The following is a 19961-nucleotide window of genomic DNA, read 5'->3' as shown; positions in this document are numbered from 1 at the left end:
AAGAAGCATTGAATGCATTAAGCTTAACTTATACCTGGAATTGATCTGTAAGGCTTCCCCTATGTTTCCAAAGTGCAAAGTTACATGCTCTGACTCTAATGGAGTCCTGTAGTATAACCTCCTAATGAAATACCACACAAATGACTGAATTTGGGGAACCTGTATCTGTCTTCCTCTCTAGTTACATCATTTTCCACTCCTTCCAGCAGTCCCTTTACCTGGATAAGCTCAGTCTCGGGGGTTGCAACATAACAATCTGGGCTGCTCTGGGATGTTCGGGTGGAAAAGCTTGGTTCTTGTCCAATCTGTCCTCGCCCATCTCAATGGACAAAAATCTATAGAGTAGCTTTGAAGTTCCTTAGCTATCTTTCCCTCAAGTTAGGAGTTTAGTAGACTCAACTTTTTCTTAACATTTATTTTTTTGGTTGATACCAGACACTGTGAGGTTCAGAATTGGTGCTCAGTTAAGGTTCAGATTTGGTGCTTAGTTCAAACACGTGTATTTCTTCTCTTTAAGAAATGTTTACATTTAATGAGAAGACCGATTAATGTAGGCGTGATAGTGTATCATGGAATAGAAATCTTGTTAGGTTCTAATGTCTGAGATAAGAGCACTCTTCAGGGCAGAAGGCCATGCTACATTCCCCATGTTTGCTTTCTTCCTAGCTCCGAATTCGTAACTAGTCAAAAGTAAGCCGGGCATCTCTCTCCTCGTTCCTGGTGTGTTCTCTTTGACGCCTACAATGATGCTGTGTGTCTGTACCTATCTAAGCTGAACACATAAGTTTCTGTCTTCCCATTTTTAAGTCACTCATTGTTATTGCTTACATCCTAACTTCCTAGGGAGAATTGAACATGTCTACTTAATTAAATGGTTTCTGTTATGTTTTGTTGAAGTTTGAAGAGTTAGGTTCAGTATATATTCTCGCTTGTTGGGTATCGTGTAAGCAGAAAGCAAGGAATAACTAAGATACTCTTTGCTTTCAAAACCCGTCCATTGATATCTTGTAGGTTTAAATAGTAGTTATTTTCTTACTATAATTATTCTGAAATTGAAAGGGGCTCATCAGAAAGAAGCATCTTGATTCAGATAGTTAAATGAAACTAAATTGTACACTTTATTTTCCATGGATTTGGGATGAATTCAGGGTCTCTTGCATGCTTGGTAAGTGCTCGGCTACCTAGTCAGTTCTGCAAACCATGAATCATCCTTTGTGTCACAGGCGTTCTTATTTCCATTTTGTGAGACTCCTCCACTGTAGAAACCTTTTTTTCTCATTTATAGACAGTCAAAAACATGAGCAACCATTCTGGACACAGGAGTTTCAAGGCCAGACTTACTCACAGGCAGCTTTGATAACCAGCTCCTGTTCTTTCAAATACACAGCTGCTTGGCAGCCAGGCCCACACTCCAGTTCATAAAAAGCCTTTCAGGTCATTAAAAAATGTTTTATTAATGGCCACATCAACAGGATAAAAGAGGTCAGTATGCTAAAGTGCACATAAAAATGAGAATGGTATTTTTTTCTCTCCTGCTTGGCTCAGCAGGAGCCCCTATTACTGAGCTAAAAAGTTACAGAATGAGGAAGGTGCCGGCTGCTCATTTGCTGAGCCAAACAGACTGCTAATGTGGAGGGTACAAAACGCATAAATGTCATCTTTCTACACTCCCGTGCTACCTCTGATAGCCAGGAACGATTGCGAGTGATAGACCCATAATAGCAGTGATGATGTGGGTCCCAGTTAAAGGGCAGTGTGACTTAGGAACACTCTCCCTTCAGGCAGGTCTGAGTCCAGAGAGGCTCAGGCGGGTGGACAACAGCTTTCCTGATATGTATGCACCTCTTGTGGTGCCCCCAAAGAAAGTCAAAAGGACTGCTCACACCATGGACCTGTGTGCTGGTCTTGCATCCATGTGGTCTGGGAATCCAGTTCTCAAAGCAGACAGAGCCCACACTTGAGCCATGTTTTGGAAATAAACATTTCCAACTTTGATCATGGAACTAGGGTCTTTGATTTGAGCAAATGAATCCAAGTATTTACATTAGCTGTGATGGAAAGGAGCGTGAGATAGATTACCAGGAGAATTGCCTGCTTGTCGTGGGTTCATTTTACACTGTGTTCATGGTCAGCATTCTCAGTTCAGCCCAGTGAAAGCATTTGGTCAGGGGCTGACTTACAGTTTCAGAGGGTTAGTCCATTACCATTGTGGTGGGGAACATGGCAGCAGGCAGGCAGGCAGGCATGGTGCCTGAGCAGTAGCCGAGAACCCACACCCTGTGACATACCTCCTCCAGCAAAGCCACACCTCCTAACCCTGCCTAAACAGTTCCACCAATTTCAAATTAAGCATTTAAATGGATGAGCCAGTGGAGGCCATTTTGAATGGGTTATTCAGCTCAGAGTTTGAGGGACTGCAGTTCTTAATGGCAGGAAAGGCACGAAGGCTGGGGCATGAGATGGTTGAAATTCTCTGTGTCCATAGTAAGGAAGCAGGAAGAACTCCATGGTGGTTTCCAACTCCTATTCAGGGTGAGTCTTCTCCCCTCAGACTCCTAAAAATGTTATTGCAGCATTATTCAGAGGTGTGTTTCCTAAGTCATTTTCAAACTAGTGAAATTGGTATCGAAGACTAACCATGATAGATACGGAAGATTATGGGACTGGGACTAGAACCTGACAGGTAGAACTCAGTGACTGAAAGCTATATTGGTCCAAACTTATACTTAGGTGTTGCAGTGTGTGTGTGTGTGTGTGTGTGTGTGTGTGTGTGTGTGTGTGTGTGTGTGTGTGTGTGTGTGTGTGTGTTTACTTGCCCATCCAAACTATCACTAACCAGACACTCCCATTTTCATTATGCTGTGAGCAGTTACTGTGCTGACTTCATTGTAGAATGAAAATGATGAACTTGGAAAACTGAGGCAAATTCTTTGAGGCCAGATCACTAGAACTTCAGGAACACACTTTCTGTTCTCTTTCAACTTCCCTAAGAACCCCGCCAAGGGTTTTGAAGAGAGGCTAGGAGAAAGGCAGAAGAGATGTTGCCACAAAGAGGCATGCCCTGTTTCCTATGCACCAGTCATGGGACTCTGCATATGACAGGCCATCCTGTAGCTCTTTGCACGAGTGGCCCAGCAACAGAGTTTTAAAAGCACAACTGTTACCCATCCATAACTAGTACGTCCTAAACGTTTCTGACTAGATTGTGCTTACCGTCCCTACTGCTGGCTTCGAGGTCTGCTCTCGTCCGAGCTCTGACCTGTGCGGCAGTTGAAGTGCTTTTGGCACAGAGAGTTTTTGTTGGTGTTTATTTGCTTGTCTTTTTGTTCCCTGTGCTCACATCCATACCTAGGAACATTGTCATGTGCATTTGCATTTTCCATACGCCCCAGGCATATATCCTGAGTATTTAACTAGGTCCTAGGTCCTGCTGCTCACACTGGGGGGAGTTGTCACATGACAAAGGCCACATTGCCTCTGTTCTGAGATCAGGTGTATTTCTTGAGAAGGCTCATCACTGACTCCTGATGGCACCTTCCTTGTGGACATACAGCCATTTGCCTTCTCTAATCAAATCCTTCTCTTGCATCAAATTAAAGTTGACAGTGAATCAATGATTATCTCATTTTGTCAGAAACCGATAAAGAGGAGCTCTACCATTGCATTAACCACTCGTGAAGGGGGGCCCTCTTAGGTGTGCTGAGGAAACCCCTTCCCTGCCAAGTCCTGGGGCACAAGTCTTTAGTGCCTCCTGAAAGCAGATAGATAGGAATTTACCGTAACTAGGCAAAGAGTGTATCCAGCTCTGTGGAGCGAGAACTCTTTTACATTCTGTCTGGCCTCTTTTTCCTTGAGTCAGAAGGCCAAAAAATCTAGGCTAGTAAAATGAAATAATAAAAAGAAGTACTAGTGATTAACAGCCTGGATACTGTTGGACATATCTTCATTATGGGTGCTTATGTAAGAATACAGTACCCCTAGTTCTTGGGTTTGGTCTCATCACACAGTTACACACACAAGAGATGCTGCTCAAGATTTTCCAACATGTTTTCAAACATCAAGCATATTATTGTTGTAAAATATGGCGCTGGCTATTTTTGTGTCAAGCCGATCAAAACGGAACATTTCTTTGATTTTGTTAAAACACATAAGATAATAGTGAATTTGTTGGAATAAGAGAGCTAATGCAGATTTCTTGTTCCTGTGGCTGGCTAAACTCAAAAGAATTTATTATCCATGTCATGTACTATTGAGGCTTTATTAAAATTCTCTGGGATACATACATTCTTGTTTGTCTTGTTGTTCCTGTTTAGGGGAGGGTTTCAGTGTGTAGTCCAGGCTGTTGTAGACTCCTGGCCCTTCTTAGTGCCCCTCCTGCTGGGATGACAGGCCTGCCAACCTTGTGTGGCAGTTCTCTTTATAGTTTGTAAGTGCAGAATCACTTCTCCGTTCTGGATGTAGGAGGCTTGGGAGTTTAGCTGAGGACATTGTTCAGGTTTTCGTGAGGCATGCTCAGCATCCATTGGAAATTTAGACATTTTCCAATGTATGTTCTGTAGGTTTGGATTAGCTGTCTGTACACAGTGTGGTCATGCCCTTGCTCAAGAGTCATCTATACCGGACTGCAAACACATTTGCTTATACACACCACATTGAAATACATCGGCAAGGAAAATACCTTCACACCTTCCTAGAACGCTGCCTCTTTCCCACCGACAACTTGCCTATATGAGACCCCTGTGGTCAGTACTTAGGCAATCAGGAGCACTCCAGATACCTGTCAGGGAACAAAGCCCAGCAATGTCTGCATACAGCACTATATAAATAGGCTTCTGGTGCCCCAGGAAGAGAGGTTGGGATAGGTGCTCCTTTTCTCTGCATTCTATGGGCTTCCTCTGTGAAGGTAAATCATCAGGAAACAAAGTACCTTGGCTATATTATTTCAGCTTCTAGCAGAAATGTCATCACTCAAGTAAGATTTAATACCACGCCTGCAGCATGTGGAAGGGAAACTGTGCATCTTTTGCTCCATATAGTTGAAGACATTTATATGAAAAAGAGCTTCTGTCTTTTACAGAACAGAGTTGAAGACATTGTTAGGTGTCCCCTTTGGAAGAGATTCCATATTTTTTTTTTCTCTTTGAAATTAAAGCCAAGGGAAAGAAATCTACCTTGCATGGTTCTTTGTTGGAAAAGTAATAACTGGACCATCCAAGTCTCCCTTGGCGTGTCTTAATAGCAAGGCAGGGCTGACTAGAGTCCTCAGCTGGAGCAGCCAGCATCTTCCATAGATAGTAACAGCACTTTCTTCCCTTTGTCTAATTTCGGCTTTCTTAATTAACCAGTTTAGTTAGTTAGTTGCTGTTCTATGGTGCAAACTGACAGCCTTGTACCATTGTAGGCAGATGCTCTAACCCTGATTCCCTGCCCTCAGCCTCTGTATGTTTAACAGCTAAATGTTCATTATGCATTTTGTTTACCTTTGGAATGAGTAACATTGATTTTATAAAAATTAACTAAAGAATAGACAAAGAAAATGAAATGTATGCTAACTAGAGTTGGTGGTGGTTCATGCCTTAAATAAGGAAGCTTGAAACTAAAGTTCCTCCTGGAATCTCCGACCGCTGAACCAGCTCCCGGCTCTTCAGTGGACGCCCAGCAGTCTGCATAATTACACCTGCTATGATGCTGTGTCTGAGTTCCAAGAGGACAGACATTAACTGTGCCTTTGACGTACCTAGATTTTTGTTCTGAAGGACTTAGGATATTGGAAACATAATGCATTGAAGAGAGGGGACTCCAACCAATCAGTGATGACTGATTTGTCTGTCTTAAGCTGAATATTCCTCTCCTATTAGGCACAACAGAAGTTGCTATGGGCAGGTCTCTGCTGTCCTCGGCTGACTTCCAGAAGGGCATATTCAGAGCTTCTGATCCTCGTATATGCACCAAGCATTCCTTCCTACGGTAAAACCGAGTTTGTTCTTTGACCAGACTACGGGGTATGTTCTGCCAGCTGGACAGCAGTCAGCTGCCATAAATCACTTTTTCCCATTTATGATCCCAGCTAGGAATAAGTTCAGTACACATATTCATGTGCCGAAAGGACTACTTACCACAGTGAAAAGAGAACTTCATAATCTTGACAGGAAGAAGTATTTACACAATAATCTAGTCTCCTGTGATTTATCATAGCTGGGACATAACTCAATTGATTTTGTGGTGTGTAGGTGAAACGTTATTAAAATTTTATGTATTCTACCATGAAGTAAAAAGAGAAGAGTGTTACTACTTTGAAAGTCTGGATGGTAGGTAAACAGGGGCTTGTTTTATTTCTCTATATCTTTCTCTATATTGGATTTTTTTTTTTTTTTTTTTGTAATTTTAGAAAGTAAGTAGAAAAAGCAGAGCTGAGGTTGAAGGTTGGGGGTGGGGAAGGAGTTGCTGCACTCTGAGCCCGTTGACTCCCAGGACAGTAGAGATCACCAGAGGTCCGGATTACCTCTGGATGAAACATACTTTCGTAGGGATCAGTTGTGCAGGTGACTGTTGCTATATCTCAGCACCGTGAGATCTGTCTATAGTTTCTACATATGTGGCTCTCACGTGGCCATTAGCCATGGCAAAGCAAACAGCCAGGACTGTGGGATCACTGTGGATGGTTGATCTATAGCCTGAAGACAATTAGTACGTAAGAGCACAGTCTTTATGAACACATCAAGACACTGTTCTGAGAAATACTGTGTGCAGTCTGATGGGGGAGTGTGGGTTTAGTGTAGTTGTGTTTTGTGGTTTGTATGTGTGTGCGTGTGTTTGTCTGTATTATGCAAAGTTTGTATGTGTGGTGTGTGTGAATGTAGAGTGTATATGTGGTGCGTATGTAGAGTGTAGAGTGTATATGTATGGTATGTGTATATATGTATGTATGTGTGCTGTGTGTGTATGTGATGTGTGTGAACCAGTATATATGTAAGGTTTGAATATATAGAGAGAGTGTGTATATGGTGTGTGTAGTATATGTGTGTGTGCCTGATACTTCATATTTTGTTGTTAAAACGAACCGTTGTAAATGTCTGATCTCTTTGATGCTGGCTTATGTGACTCTTTATGGATCAGTGTACACAAAAGTTTTTAATACTACCAAGTTCTAAGCTAAGTTCATATTTATAGATAAAAGGAGCTAGAATGCTGAGTTATTTTTATCTGAGGAAATATCACTAGTTTTTTTTTTTAAATAATGTTTTTTGACAAGTTAATGCAAAGGCAAGGTTGTACAGGAATGGTAGGAGATGCAGGTACCATTCTCACATTACTGGAGCACATGCCTCCTGCTGTGTGTGTTCTGTTTGGGTTGGAGGCATCTGAACTCCAGTGGACCTTGGAGACAATGCTGAAAGGTCAGCAAGAGTCCTCAGCCTTTTATCTGTTCCAGTGTCTCACTGCCTGAATTAATTCTGCTACAGTGTCTCACTGCCTGTAATAATTCTGCTACAGTGTCTCACTGCCTGTAATAGTTCTGTTCCAGTGTCTCACTGCCTGTATTAATTCTGCTACAGTGTCTCACTGCCTGTAATAGTTCTGCTACAGTGTCTCACTGCCTGTAATAATTCTGCTACAGTGTCTCACTGCCTGTAATAATTCTGCTACAGTGTCTCACTGCCTGTAATAATTCTTAACTGGTTGTGGAGTGCACTTGAGGAGAGAATCCTGCATCTCAAGAACCAATCCCGAGCAGAGGGCAGTAGTCTAGAAGCCTCAGCTCCCAGGTTTGAGTGCCGTTTCTGCATTAATAGCTCCCAGCATAGGCCTGACACCTAGTAGGTGATCAATAAGGATTTATGGAGTATTGAGTGAATTAACCAGCTGTGTAATCTTAGGCAAGCCACTTAATCTTTGTGCTTCAGTTGTTTCACTGGAGGAAAGAGGGGAATGGATTACGTGACCTCTAGGGCCCCTTTTGGTTGTAAAATTATATGATTCTGTGATTGAGCCTCTACTTGAGAGGAAGATCAATTTGTCAGGTGTTTGAAAGATGAATAGCAGTGAGAGTCAGGAGTGGGAAATGGACTGTCTTCAGAAGGGTCTGACATTGTTCTTCTAAACGGCTTTCTACCACTGGTTGACATATATAAGTATATATGTACATACATGTGTATGTGTATATATGCATGTATATGTATTTATGTATATAGCATATGTTTATGTTACACACACACACACATGCACTAGTGTTTATTTTGTGTGTGGGGGGTATACACACAGTACACAGATAGAGATCAAATAACAACTTATAGGAGTTGAGTCTCTTTCCACCCCATTGGTTCCCAGCATTGAATTTGTCATCAGGCTTGGTGACAGTTGCCTTCGCCTGCTAAGTCATGCCACTGGTCCCCTTATAGTGGGTCCTCTTTCTAGTTTTCAGATGCTAGCTCTCATCCCCTGAGATGCTTATAAACTCTTCAGGGACTGGAGACATGACTTTTCCCCTGTATCTGTGTTCTTCAGAATAGATGAGCCATAGTGATTCCTCACAGCTGTACCAGCCCTCAAAGCCTTCCCACACACTCCTTTAATCTTGAAGGAAGCATCACTTCCTCTCTGCTGCAGAAGAAGCCGAGTGATGGAGTGGATACTGAATGTGAACACTAACCACTGCTCTCTCGGGCTCTACATGGGCATCTCCAGGTTCTGAAGCCCACGCGAATTGAGTCGAGACTGCAGCTGAGAAGCCAGAACCTAGGAAGTGACATTGATTCCGAGCAACGTGGCAGCATGGGGACACTCCTCCGGGTTCTTGCTGCTGGCCTGTGTTGTAAGCGCCTTCAGCTTCTCCTAACTTCTCAGTTTTCCTTTCTTATTAACTGTAACTGTTTGTATCCTGGGCTCCATCTGCCTGCAAGGAGTGTACCCTAAATGCCCCACGACTGCCCTTTTCACTGTCTGTAAACCTTCAGCTTGTACAATAGGAACCAAAAGGTGTGCTGTGTGATATGTTCCTCGTCCGTGGAATCAGTTGTTCTAATTTGTGTCTGGTGGCGCTGGGCTGCAGTGAAGAGGTGGGGACTGGATTCCTCGAGTAATCTAAGGGATAGTACCTGTATGTCTTGGTTGTCCGCCTCAGAGCAGAGGCAGAGATGTATGTGTGTTGGCATCTGGAATGTGCTGAGATTTGGTGTCTGTTGGCTCTTCTGTAGAAAGATACCATGTAAGCAATTGGCTGATGGATTTACAGCTCTGGGGAAGTTGCTGGGATTGAGTTATAGATTTGAAGTTAATCATTCAGGGAGAAAATAAGAAGAGAATGGGACTTGAGCCACTGAGAGGACAAGAAGCTTGGAGTGTTTGGGATAGTTAGGAAAGGCAGTTAGGAAAGAGAGAAGAATAGAAGGTGTTGTCTTAGAGGCCTGGGGGCATTTTTCTTAAACTTGACTGATGATCTTCATTCATTTATCATTCATTCATTCAGCAAATATTTGTATACCCTTAGGCACTGTGGTACATGCCAAAAAAAAAAAAAAAACAACAACAAAAAAAACCCAAAAAACAAACAAACAAACAAAAAAAAACCTCTAAGCACTAAGGAAATAATCATATAACTGCCTTTGTGCAAAATCTAGCACAGAAGTGTGGAGCCTGGACAGACAGCAAGGAAGAAGTGGGCTCATCCACCTCCAACAATCTCCGTCTCCTTCACTGGTAACGCAGAGCCGGATGGGAGTGATCAGGCCCGGGAGACCGAGCAGGACAAAGAGGTTTCTTTGGGGGGCAGGTAGCACTGGACCCAAGTGCTATGCTGCCCAGGATTTCATGCACTGAGGGGAGGCAGGAGATGAGCAGGGAAAGCTGGTGAGCCAAGGGTGGGAAGATGAGCAGGAGTTAGGAATGGGAGGCTTGCTAATCTATTGTTACTGTTGTGGGAATAGAGAGAGTCTGTATTGGCGGCAGAGGCATGACAGCAGGTGACCAAAGCAGAAGGGCGTGACAACATGTTTTCAACCACAAACATAAAGCAGGGCGAACAAACTGGAAGGAGTGAAGCTTGTATACTAATCAAAGCTCACTCTCAGTAGCATTTTGCCATCAGCCAGGCTCCACCTCCTAAAGTCTCCACACCCTTCCCAAATAGTGCCACTTTTGGGGGTGGGGAAGACCAAGTATTTCAAGTATGGAGTCTATGCGGGACATTCCTCATTCAGACCACCTCGGGAGCCTAAGGCATGAGGACTTTGAAGTTTATTCTAAGACTGATCAAAACAACTCTCCTCAATCCCCATCTCCTAACACTGATGTTCTGTGGAATAACTTTCCACACGCAAGCCTGTTGAGGGACTTGCTCAAGCCACAAGAGGTAGAAATTACTTCTTTCTCACAGCTGCCATAACAGGTGGAAGAAATGGTTTGTTGATTTGAAGCCAGGCGTCTTTGTCTTCAGAGCTCATAATTTCTTATCATCCTATAGTAGCTTCCTCCTAGAGTAGAAGGGCAAAGGCCAGCTCCAAGGCAGCTGTACTCAACGTCTTCATCTCAGGTCGTGGAATTGGCCTCACAGCACCCTGAAGCCTTACGTTGCCCTGCATTGTAAGAAGCTGAGCAGAAGATGAACTTCTACTTGATCAGTGCCAAGGTTCCCTTGCTTTGGAGAAGGGGAACTTGATAGACCTCATGTGCATAGCTCTCTTTTCCCTTAGAATTACAGGCAAAGTAAGGAAAAATACCAGCAGTTTTTGTCTTATGGACTTTTATCTGCTTAAACGGAGGGACAACATCTGTGTCCCTTTGATTCTTCCAGCTTCATTGGACTTCTGATGGCTCTGATGACCCTAGAGCAGCTGAATGTCACTGTAGTCAAAATCCCGATGTCAGCTCCCCTTTCCAATGCCCTTTGGCAAGGCATGGCCTTTGAACTTGTGCATTTCTCAGTCACATTCTGTTCTTGGCATTCATAAGCTCCCATACTTCCACCAGCACTGGCTATGAGACGTCAGTGGGAAGCTGGAGAATGACAGTGGTCCTGAGCCTGCACTTTGGTTTGAGACCTTCCAGGAATGGTGACTGTCAGATAACCCCACTGTGATATATTGGAAGGCCAGGTGAATACTACATCCTGTGAAATCTCCCTGTAGCTTCCCAGCCTTGCTGCCCCCCACCCCCAGCCCACTAGGAAGTTACCTGCTTTCAGGTGTGCCACTTGCTGCGACAGCTGTCCTCTTAAGTGTTCCCTGTATCACTTGAGGATGAATCGACAGCACAACAAGAACGTAGCACATTCCAACCCAGACTGTGACTTCAGTCTGGGCACAAAATCAAACCAAACCAACAAAACAATACTACCACCCCAAAACATCACACACGAGCCATTGCTGAACGGCAGGTACTGAGTGCTTGTAACCACTTCAAGTTTTCAACATTGTGTTTTTCTTTGATTATATATCTTTGGACTTATTTTTCTTTTCCATGATTAGTTTTACCAATACTCATGGCCTGGGAGATAGTGCATTATTTATGTTTTTTTTTTTTTTTTTTGTAGATTCTTAAAAATAACATCAAAGTCTTAGCATTTCAGAAAACTTGGTATGCTTCTGCTGCCCAGAGTTTGTGTGTTAATATCAACAGATACTATATTTTACATACTAGCGAGTGTTCATAGACCCCATTGGACTCCATGCCCGGCATCAACACTTGAAAGTGATGCACCAACAGTGCAGACTACAGGGTTTGCATGTAATGTCAAATTTTATGTGTCTCTGGAAAGTTTGGACCACCACAGTTAATCCAAATTCTTGCCTGTTTGTCACCAATAAGTGATGAGGACTGGTTAGGTCATCTCCATGGGAACTTAGCTTTCCCCTGCTGACCCTGTCCCTGTCACCTAAGTTCTGTAACACACCCCTTACATTATTTTTTGAAAGTCCTGGTAACCGTGCTTACAAATTGCCAGGGACCATGGGAATTGGTACAAGTGAGGTGAAGAGGAATTTGACAGTACCCATCAAGTTGCAAGTGTAACCAAGCAGCTGAGCATTAGAAAACTCACTCTCATGGTTATGTTTCTTCAGAATGATGTAAGAACAGGCTTATTCACTGACTCGTAGTAGTGAAGGACTTGAAGCAATCTCTTAACCGGATAGAAAGAACTTCAAAAAGGATAGAACAATAGAATGGGAAACTATGTTATGTGGAAAAGGATAAACGCTTAAATTTACAAGTTCCAAGATGCATGATTAACTTGAAAATAAGGCACAGCAAGCCTCCATTGTATTTGCAGCTTTATTAAAATAATGTGAAAGTTTGCAATGAACTGATATTTAGGAATTTAAGATACATTATTAACTTAAAACTAAGCACAAAGTAGTGGATATAGTAATCTGCCACTGGGGTCCGGAAACAGAGTCTAAAATGGGAAGAAGATAACGCAAAGCCTAAAATGCCCATTGTCTGAGGGATCTGACCAGGTCTTTAAGTAAGAAGAGCAAGTAAGAGGTCACATAGTTTCAGGATGTGCAGTCATATCATATGATGCCAGTTTTAATTTGTAAGAATAAATTTCATGTCAAATTCTATGCTGTTTGCATTCCTGAGACGGAGTATGCCTGCAAGAGCAGTGAAAAGCTTAGCTTTACCAAATTTAATAGCTCTTATTTTAGGATTAAGGAGTTTGGGTCTTTTAAGAGTCAGCAGCCTGGACCTAGAAGCTATTTCCACTGTAAAGCTTCACAGGTTATTTTTGGCCTTAAACCATCTCTCTCTTCAACTTCCCCGAAATGCCGAGTACCCTGTGCCATATCAATTAAAGCGAATGTACTTTCAATTAAAGGTGTAAGTATGAGTCTGAAAAGATTAATTCTGTATAAAAGGATGACCTTCAGTAGTTAGATCCAATTAGGCATTTTTCCAAGTATATATCATCTTGATGGGACAAGTCTACTACTTACAATCAATCATAGTGATCTTTTCAAAGGTGGGACTTAGGTTCAGAGTCATGAAGAGCGGCTTGCAAAGGCAGACTCCTCAGTCATCGTCTGTGGGGATTATGAAGGTTGCTCACTGCTTTTGTGATATTAATATTTAAAAATTAGGATAGTCATGAGGATATTCTGGGTGCAGCTCACGCATACACTTCTTTTACCATGGCCTGAGTAGAGAAAACTAATTTAAGCAAGAGCAGTTAATGGAGAGAGGAGCGAAGACACCAATTAATACCGAACTATGAGCCTTTAGTTTCCTCTCCTTGAGCCATTTCATTCTTAAATAGAATATTAGTACTTCATTTTTAGTGATCCTTTTCTCTTAATAGATTCCTATGGTATTAATTTAACGTTTGATTTTATAGAGCGTCCACAGCCAAGACTATCAGTGAGTTTTTGGATGACTGTTTTGTAACAACATGAAGAACCTTGGAAGATGTTGCTCTTTCCTAAAAGTGAAATGACTTGAGCATTTCTGTGTGTTTCAGGCATTTCCAGTAAAGAACTGTTGGTTGCCTCTCTGCCATCACTAAATTAGAGACGGGAGGCAGTGAATGTAACTGTATGATGGGGAGGGGACAGTGGGCATTGCAGAATAAACCAGCAGACATTTTATATCTCAGTGGCTGACTGTTGGAATCAAGTGGAGAAATATAGAGCTACCATTAACACAAAGATCTGAAGATACTCAATTCTCCGACATAATATTTTTCATATAACACACAAAGAATGTTGAGGAAAACATACTTTAAATGACCTGTGGATTTCTCTCAGTGTCTAACACACACACATAGCCTGTTGTCATACTCTGTTTAGGGAATACTTTTTCTTTTTTAAGCCTAACTTCTCTCAGTTCCTTTCCACATTCCTGTCCCTCCCAACTTCATGTTTGCTCTCTCCCTCTCTCTCCCTCCCTCTCTCCCTTTCCCTCCCCCTTTCCCTTCCTCTTTCCCTCCCTTCCCCTTCCCCATTTTTTCCCTTCTCCCCCCTCTCCCTCTCCCTACCCCTGTTCCACCCCCTTCCCCTTTCCCTCTCCCTCTATACCCCTTTCTCTCCAAATCACACAAAACAAAAGACAATGTAAGGAAACAAAATCAATAAGAGAAAAATAACAGCAGAAATATCACATAGTGTCCATTTTGTGTTGGCAGCTACTGCTGGATATGGGCCTTCTCTGGTATGTGATTAAGAGACCCAATGCCACTTCAGTAGAGAAAACTAATCTCCCCCACCCTCCTTCACAGAACATATTTATATAAAATAGCGTCTCTGTAAAGGGCAGAGCGTCCTATTTACTTCTCCTCCTCCGTCTGGGGGTTTTGCCTATCCTGAGACCACAGGCCTTATACACGGCTATCACCGTCTCTCTGAATTCGTGTTTTTCACTCCTGTTGGGTCTAGAAGACATGTTTCTCTCCAGTCATTCACCACCTCTGACTTAAAAAGATGTAACCCATTTGCAGCACTGGAGGTTTTCCTTGTTGACATAAGATGTCTAGTTGGGTCATTGCCTCCCCTTTATATACTGAATGCATGTATATTCCTTTATGTATGTGCATACTTTCGAAGGCTTCTGCAGTGGCAGATTTCCATACATTCTTCCGAAAGGCCTGTAGTGTTAGTTGCTCCTTCCCATAGTTCCTGCTTTATGCTTAGCTTCATCTTGCTCCCCACTGAATCTTCCTATTCTGCCCCCTTTCTCCTTAGAAGACAATACTCTACTTCTAGGAGATGTGTTTCATACTCTGCAAATGCTGTGTGGGTGGCTGTTACATTGTTTAAAACTGTTTTGTACAGGCTTCCTTCTCACTGTGGACATTTTTGACCTGCAGTTGGTTGATTCTGAAGATGCAGAGCCTATAGATACGGAAAAGAAGCCAGTGTTACTTGACTTCCGGGGAGTTCACAGGCTCCCTCTAGAATGTATGAGGGCAGAACTGTTTATAATATTAACAAATCACCTTCTTCCTCACTCATTCCTTTATACGAACATTATTAGTGGGTGTTTCCTCATAGGACAGTGTGTATCGCAACAGATGAACTATAAATATTAAGCCATGTGAAACAATTCAGCCTGCTCGTGCATTTATATTTTTTATGAGAGATAAGTACTGTTATTTTCCCATTGGAGATCAAAACCAAGTCCACACACATATTAGGCAAGGGCTCTATTATAGAGATAAGCCCTCAATCAGAAAGTGCTCATTTATAAAAATATTTGAATTAGAATTAGGAAAGTTAATTGGTTTTCTTTCAAGCAAATTGATAAACATGTACATTTTTTACTCCGAATTCTAAAAGTATAAACCAGTTTGAAAATTGTTCTGACACTCCGCTGTGTCTCCAATTTATTGTAACACACACACACACACACACACACACACACACACACACACACACACAAGACCTCAGCCCTTCCTTAGAGGGTTAGTGGCAAAGTCCAGATAGTGATACCTGAGGGCAGGCAGGGGCAGATTTTAGGAGCAAGAACAAAAGGCCTTGAGCTCTTGTCCTCTTCTTTTGCCCCTTGTCCCTTGTGGATCAGTATTAAGTGTGGCTTAGCATTCCTGGGCAGTGGAAAAGGCTTTCTCTAAGCAGTTACTGGGTCCTTTCCAACTCCCTGGCCTCCTTGTACTTAGTGTGGTATGAGTTGGTAGGCTAAAAGTATAAGGATGGTTGTGTACTAAAGGGTCCATCATCCTCATTTGAGCATTGTCCACAGATATCACATGGGATTGAGAATTAAACCTGGTTGTGAGTGATATATATAATCAATAGTTTACAGCTCACCTCATCAATACTTGAACTCCTTATGAATAAAGAATTTCTCCTGGATTTTTCTGAGTGTGATTTAGTTTGCATTAAATGCATACTTATGGATATATTTTATAGTTTCTGTATCTTATAGATTGTTTATTATTCAATGGGGAGTTTTGCAACATTCAGAGGTCCCCGAATTTGGAAGACTTTTAACAACTAGTACACCTTCTTATGGGTTTTTTCTTTTCATGATTTAATATATGATGCCTGTCTTGAACTCATTACAGAGTGTGTTGTTCCTGATTCTTTGTTTCAAAATTTGTTCACTAAACTGCTACTGTCCAGGGGATTGTGAAAACTGTGCAAGATGCCACCTAGATTACCACCTAGATGATATGGCTCTAAAGACGTGCATCCTGAAATTAGATTTAAGCTTATTGAGTTAGTACGGCTTTTATAAAATGAACATTTTGTTTGGGGGATTTTGTGTTATCAACATGTTCACGTGAGTAAATGTCATCAAATGTATCTATTGAGTTGTCATTGCTGTGTCTTCCACTTGAGAGGATATTTGGAGGAACCCTAAAACTGTAAAAAGCTGCCTTCGTGTTCGTAGCGTCTTATAAAAATTGAGAGTAATTTGGTTTGATTAAACTCTGCCTCATTAGATTTTAATGTGCTTTATGTTATGTGTTTCAGAAACTCCAGAAAGGAACTTAATGACATACGATTTGAGTTTACTCCAGGAAGAGGCAAGTTTTAATTGAAATTATTATTTTGGTGGAACAAGAAACAAAAGAGAAACTGATTACAAGTGTGTGGTTGTAATTTTCTATCCAAAAATGTTTTGTCTACAAACAAACAAAGAGAAAAAGAACTTGTTAGTTGTATGGATTCCAAACTACTACTCACTGTATGAATCACAGGGACGCATGTGCCATGGTGCGCACACACATGCATGTAAGTTAGCTGTATTAGCTTAACCATGAAAATATTCATGGACTCGCAGTGCAACTTCAGTGGAAATACAGTGAGTGTCACTGCCCATGCTAGCAGACTCTTTCTCACAGCCTCCATGCAGTTTGAATATCTCAAGTATGTTACTTCAGCTGCTTATCGGCTGGACTGCTTGTTCATACATGTTCTGGATGCCAGATGATGAGACCATGTATTATTTTTATTTTTGTATTATCTTTTGCAACAGGCCTAGAGCCTGGACATGCAGAAGAATATCAAGAAACCTTGGTTAATATATATGTAACACAAGAGAAAATATAGGCCACATTATTTACTGTAAAACCTCGATAGTTCAGAGAAGTAAAAATCAGATGCTAATACATTCTGAGTTTGTAGCTATTTTCTATGGCCTGTGGTTTCTCCGTTTTATATACATGCCAAGAGTCTCCTTAAGGCCTACCTAGAATGCCTTTGTCAAGTACAGTCGCCTCATGTACTCCGACTTGTTAGTGTCCATAAGGTCATAGCTCCATGTTCGGTCTATGTGTTAGAACTGTACATTAATTCTAGCTCCATTAAATGCATAATATTTGTTAAACCTTCGAAAGCCCAAAGAACAAGGGCTCACTTAGCTTGAGAGCTCATCAGACAGTAAAGTACCCTGGCCTCCTTCTTGTCCTCACCCGTGAGAAGACACTGGCTCAACTGCCTGGAGAAGCCAGAGTGAATGATGGGGGTTCAAAAATTGGTATGTCCTGTCTACATACATTTACGGCAAGTTTTTTTTTAAGTACTTCCAATCAAATAAATTGTACTTCCAATCAAATAAATTGCAGTCCTAGACCTTAAGTGTTTGTGGTCCCAGATTAACTCCAGTTTGATGGTTTGTCCTCTGTAAAGGCAAAGATTAGAGGATTCCCTGAATATTTGAATTAGATAAAAATTTGAAGTATCTTCTACAAAATAAATACCGTGGGGGCTAATGAGCTGACTAAGTGGGTTTTCTTCCCAAGTGTGTCCATCTTTAATGATTTTAGATTGGTCCGTGAGATTGTACAACAGCACTCACGGTTATCAAAAGGCCATCCATTTTGTCATAGTATAAACATATTGACCAGACAGTGTTGTGAATAAGATTGGGTAATTATATAATAGATGTTTCAAGTACAAGAAGGAGCAGATTCTCACGGTGGAGTTGCTTCTTTTCATACAGTTGTTTAAAATCGACTACAGCAATGAAAATCAATTTTAATTTTACGAACTAACAAAGGAATGGATTTCCATCTTGAGGATTTGTGTAGACAAGCCTGTCCCATCATCCCCGGTCCATTTGCCCTGCCTGTGGCAGCCTCATCTGCTAGGGCTTGATGAATAGTCTGTACTTTTGTTACCTGGTGGAGACCACAGCAGTGTCTTGTCCGGTAATTATCCTTTACTGGAAAGTGAGCAAAGACCTGTTCCTACTGGTCACACTGTCTGTGGCCTTCCTGGTGCCACCTGCTCTTCTATACCGTCTGTGATACCTCCATGCATGTACCCCTCATGTGCATTACGTTTATGCTACCTGTTGTGTGTGGCATAAGACAGGATGGGCACACAGACCAACCTCTGTTGTCTTTTCAAGACACAGTCTTTTAATTGTTAAGTTGTTGTATACTCTGGAAAGTAGATGCTAAGATGTAATATTTTTACCTGTTTAGCATCAACATTGAGCAAAAATAATTTCCAGGAAACTTGAAATAATTATTTCATATTTCTGGTCTGCATGATTACAGGTATCTTTATTTACTTGTGTAGAAAAAATGACCTCTGAATGCCATGCACAGAAACAGTCTTTCCTCATCTTGTCTGGCTAGCATCAGCCCTTTGCCACTCTGATAGGATTCTTCTGGTACCTGAGAGACCTGAAAATAGGACATGCTATCCAATTTAATTACCAGGGAGTGGGTGTCACTCTGGCACTGATTTAAGTGCCAGCCCCTAGTGTAGCTGTGCTTGACATGTCCCTTTTCAGCTGCATTCTGAAAGCATAAGAAATGTAGGATTCAGATCATGCTGCTGGCTAGTAACTCAAAGCATCAGTGACTTCCTACTGCAAACCTGTCACTCAGCACCTTCACTAGCTTCATTAAAAGGGCTTCCTGTCCTGGAGATCTGGTTGATCTCTAGGAAGACAGGGATTCTGAGTGCCAGCAGCTTCAGAAAGAGAATCACACCCAGAACATAACCATTTAGTGATCTATCCTCAGGTCCCCTCAGTGGGATCATTCCTTTATAAACTTTTATCTTTAACCTTTGACAAAAGGAGTAGGCCCAAGACCAGTTTACCATGTGTGGAATTGACAGTCTAGAAGGCTTTCCGTGAAATCCATTTCTGTTTGTTGCCTCCCATTATGAAATGGGAGAAAAGCACAACCTCCTGTGCACCACGGTGGACGGTTTGGAATGTCCTCTGGTGTGACTGTGTGATCGCCATCATCACTGATGGTATTCATGTCACACACCAGGTAAAATAATTTAAGTCCCCCAAACTGGAAAACGGGTCCCATGCACATATGCAATGTATACACACACACACACACACACACACACACACACACACACACACACATAGGTACATACTCATGTAAGCTTCTTTACATAGTACCCACAGCAGGTTTATGCTAAACCTGTAGTCCCGATGTTTGCTTGATGCAGCAGCTGGGGGATGGGTGTTCCTTGACTTTGGGAAACACCATGCTGTTTGTAGCCAGTGCTAGTCCGTAACCATTAGGACACCTGGAGGCCGCAGAGAACAAACAATCCATTATAACACGGGGTCTGTAATAGTTCTTTTGAGCTCACCCCGTTATGTCATTCCTCCTTGAAAAGTCTTTAGATAGAAGTTAGCAGCGTTACCACGCTCATTCATAACCTCTCAATTAACTAATCATGGCTGTATTCACTCACTCACTCACTTGCCGCAAGCCTGTTCAGTCCCATCTTTATGAGATTGCCAACTCCTGTCACTTACCGTTGAGAAACTACATTAATTTACCCAGCCTCATTTTCTAAGAGAATGAATCTGTTGCGATCAAATGATCAATGTTGTGTTAAAGGAGTTTCTTAATAGCACACATTTAAATAGTTCATCTTAATAGTCCAGCAAGCCCACGGGATGTTTGTACCAAGGATAAGGTTGTATCAGATCCTACCCATTCAACCTTTGCTATAAATTCTTAACTCCACAGTGACGAGTGATTGGAAGGGATTGATGTCAGCTGGAATTAACCTTGGCAA

At 41.9% G+C, this 19961-nt stretch overlaps 1 protein-coding gene across 2 annotated transcripts in view; it reads left to right on the top strand.

The window, feature by feature from the left end:
- Nucleotides 1-19961, top strand: part of STK39 (serine/threonine kinase 39) — a 242257-nt gene that overhangs the window by 176288 nt on the left and 46008 nt on the right. For both annotated transcript variants that reach the window (XM_080928167.1, XM_080928168.1), the window contains one exon: nt 16425-16477. In XM_080928167.1, coding sequence (XP_080784293.1) covers nt 16425-16477 — 53 coding nt within the window. The remainder of the gene's footprint in view (nt 1-16424; nt 16478-19961) is intronic.

Source organism: Micromys minutus, assembly GCF_963924665.1.
Source record: "Micromys minutus genome assembly, chromosome: 13".
NCBI lineage: Eukaryota > Metazoa > Chordata > Mammalia > Rodentia > Muridae > Micromys > Micromys minutus.
The sequence above is the reverse complement of the archived record's forward strand: the minus strand, read 5'-3'. Positions and strand labels throughout refer to the sequence as shown.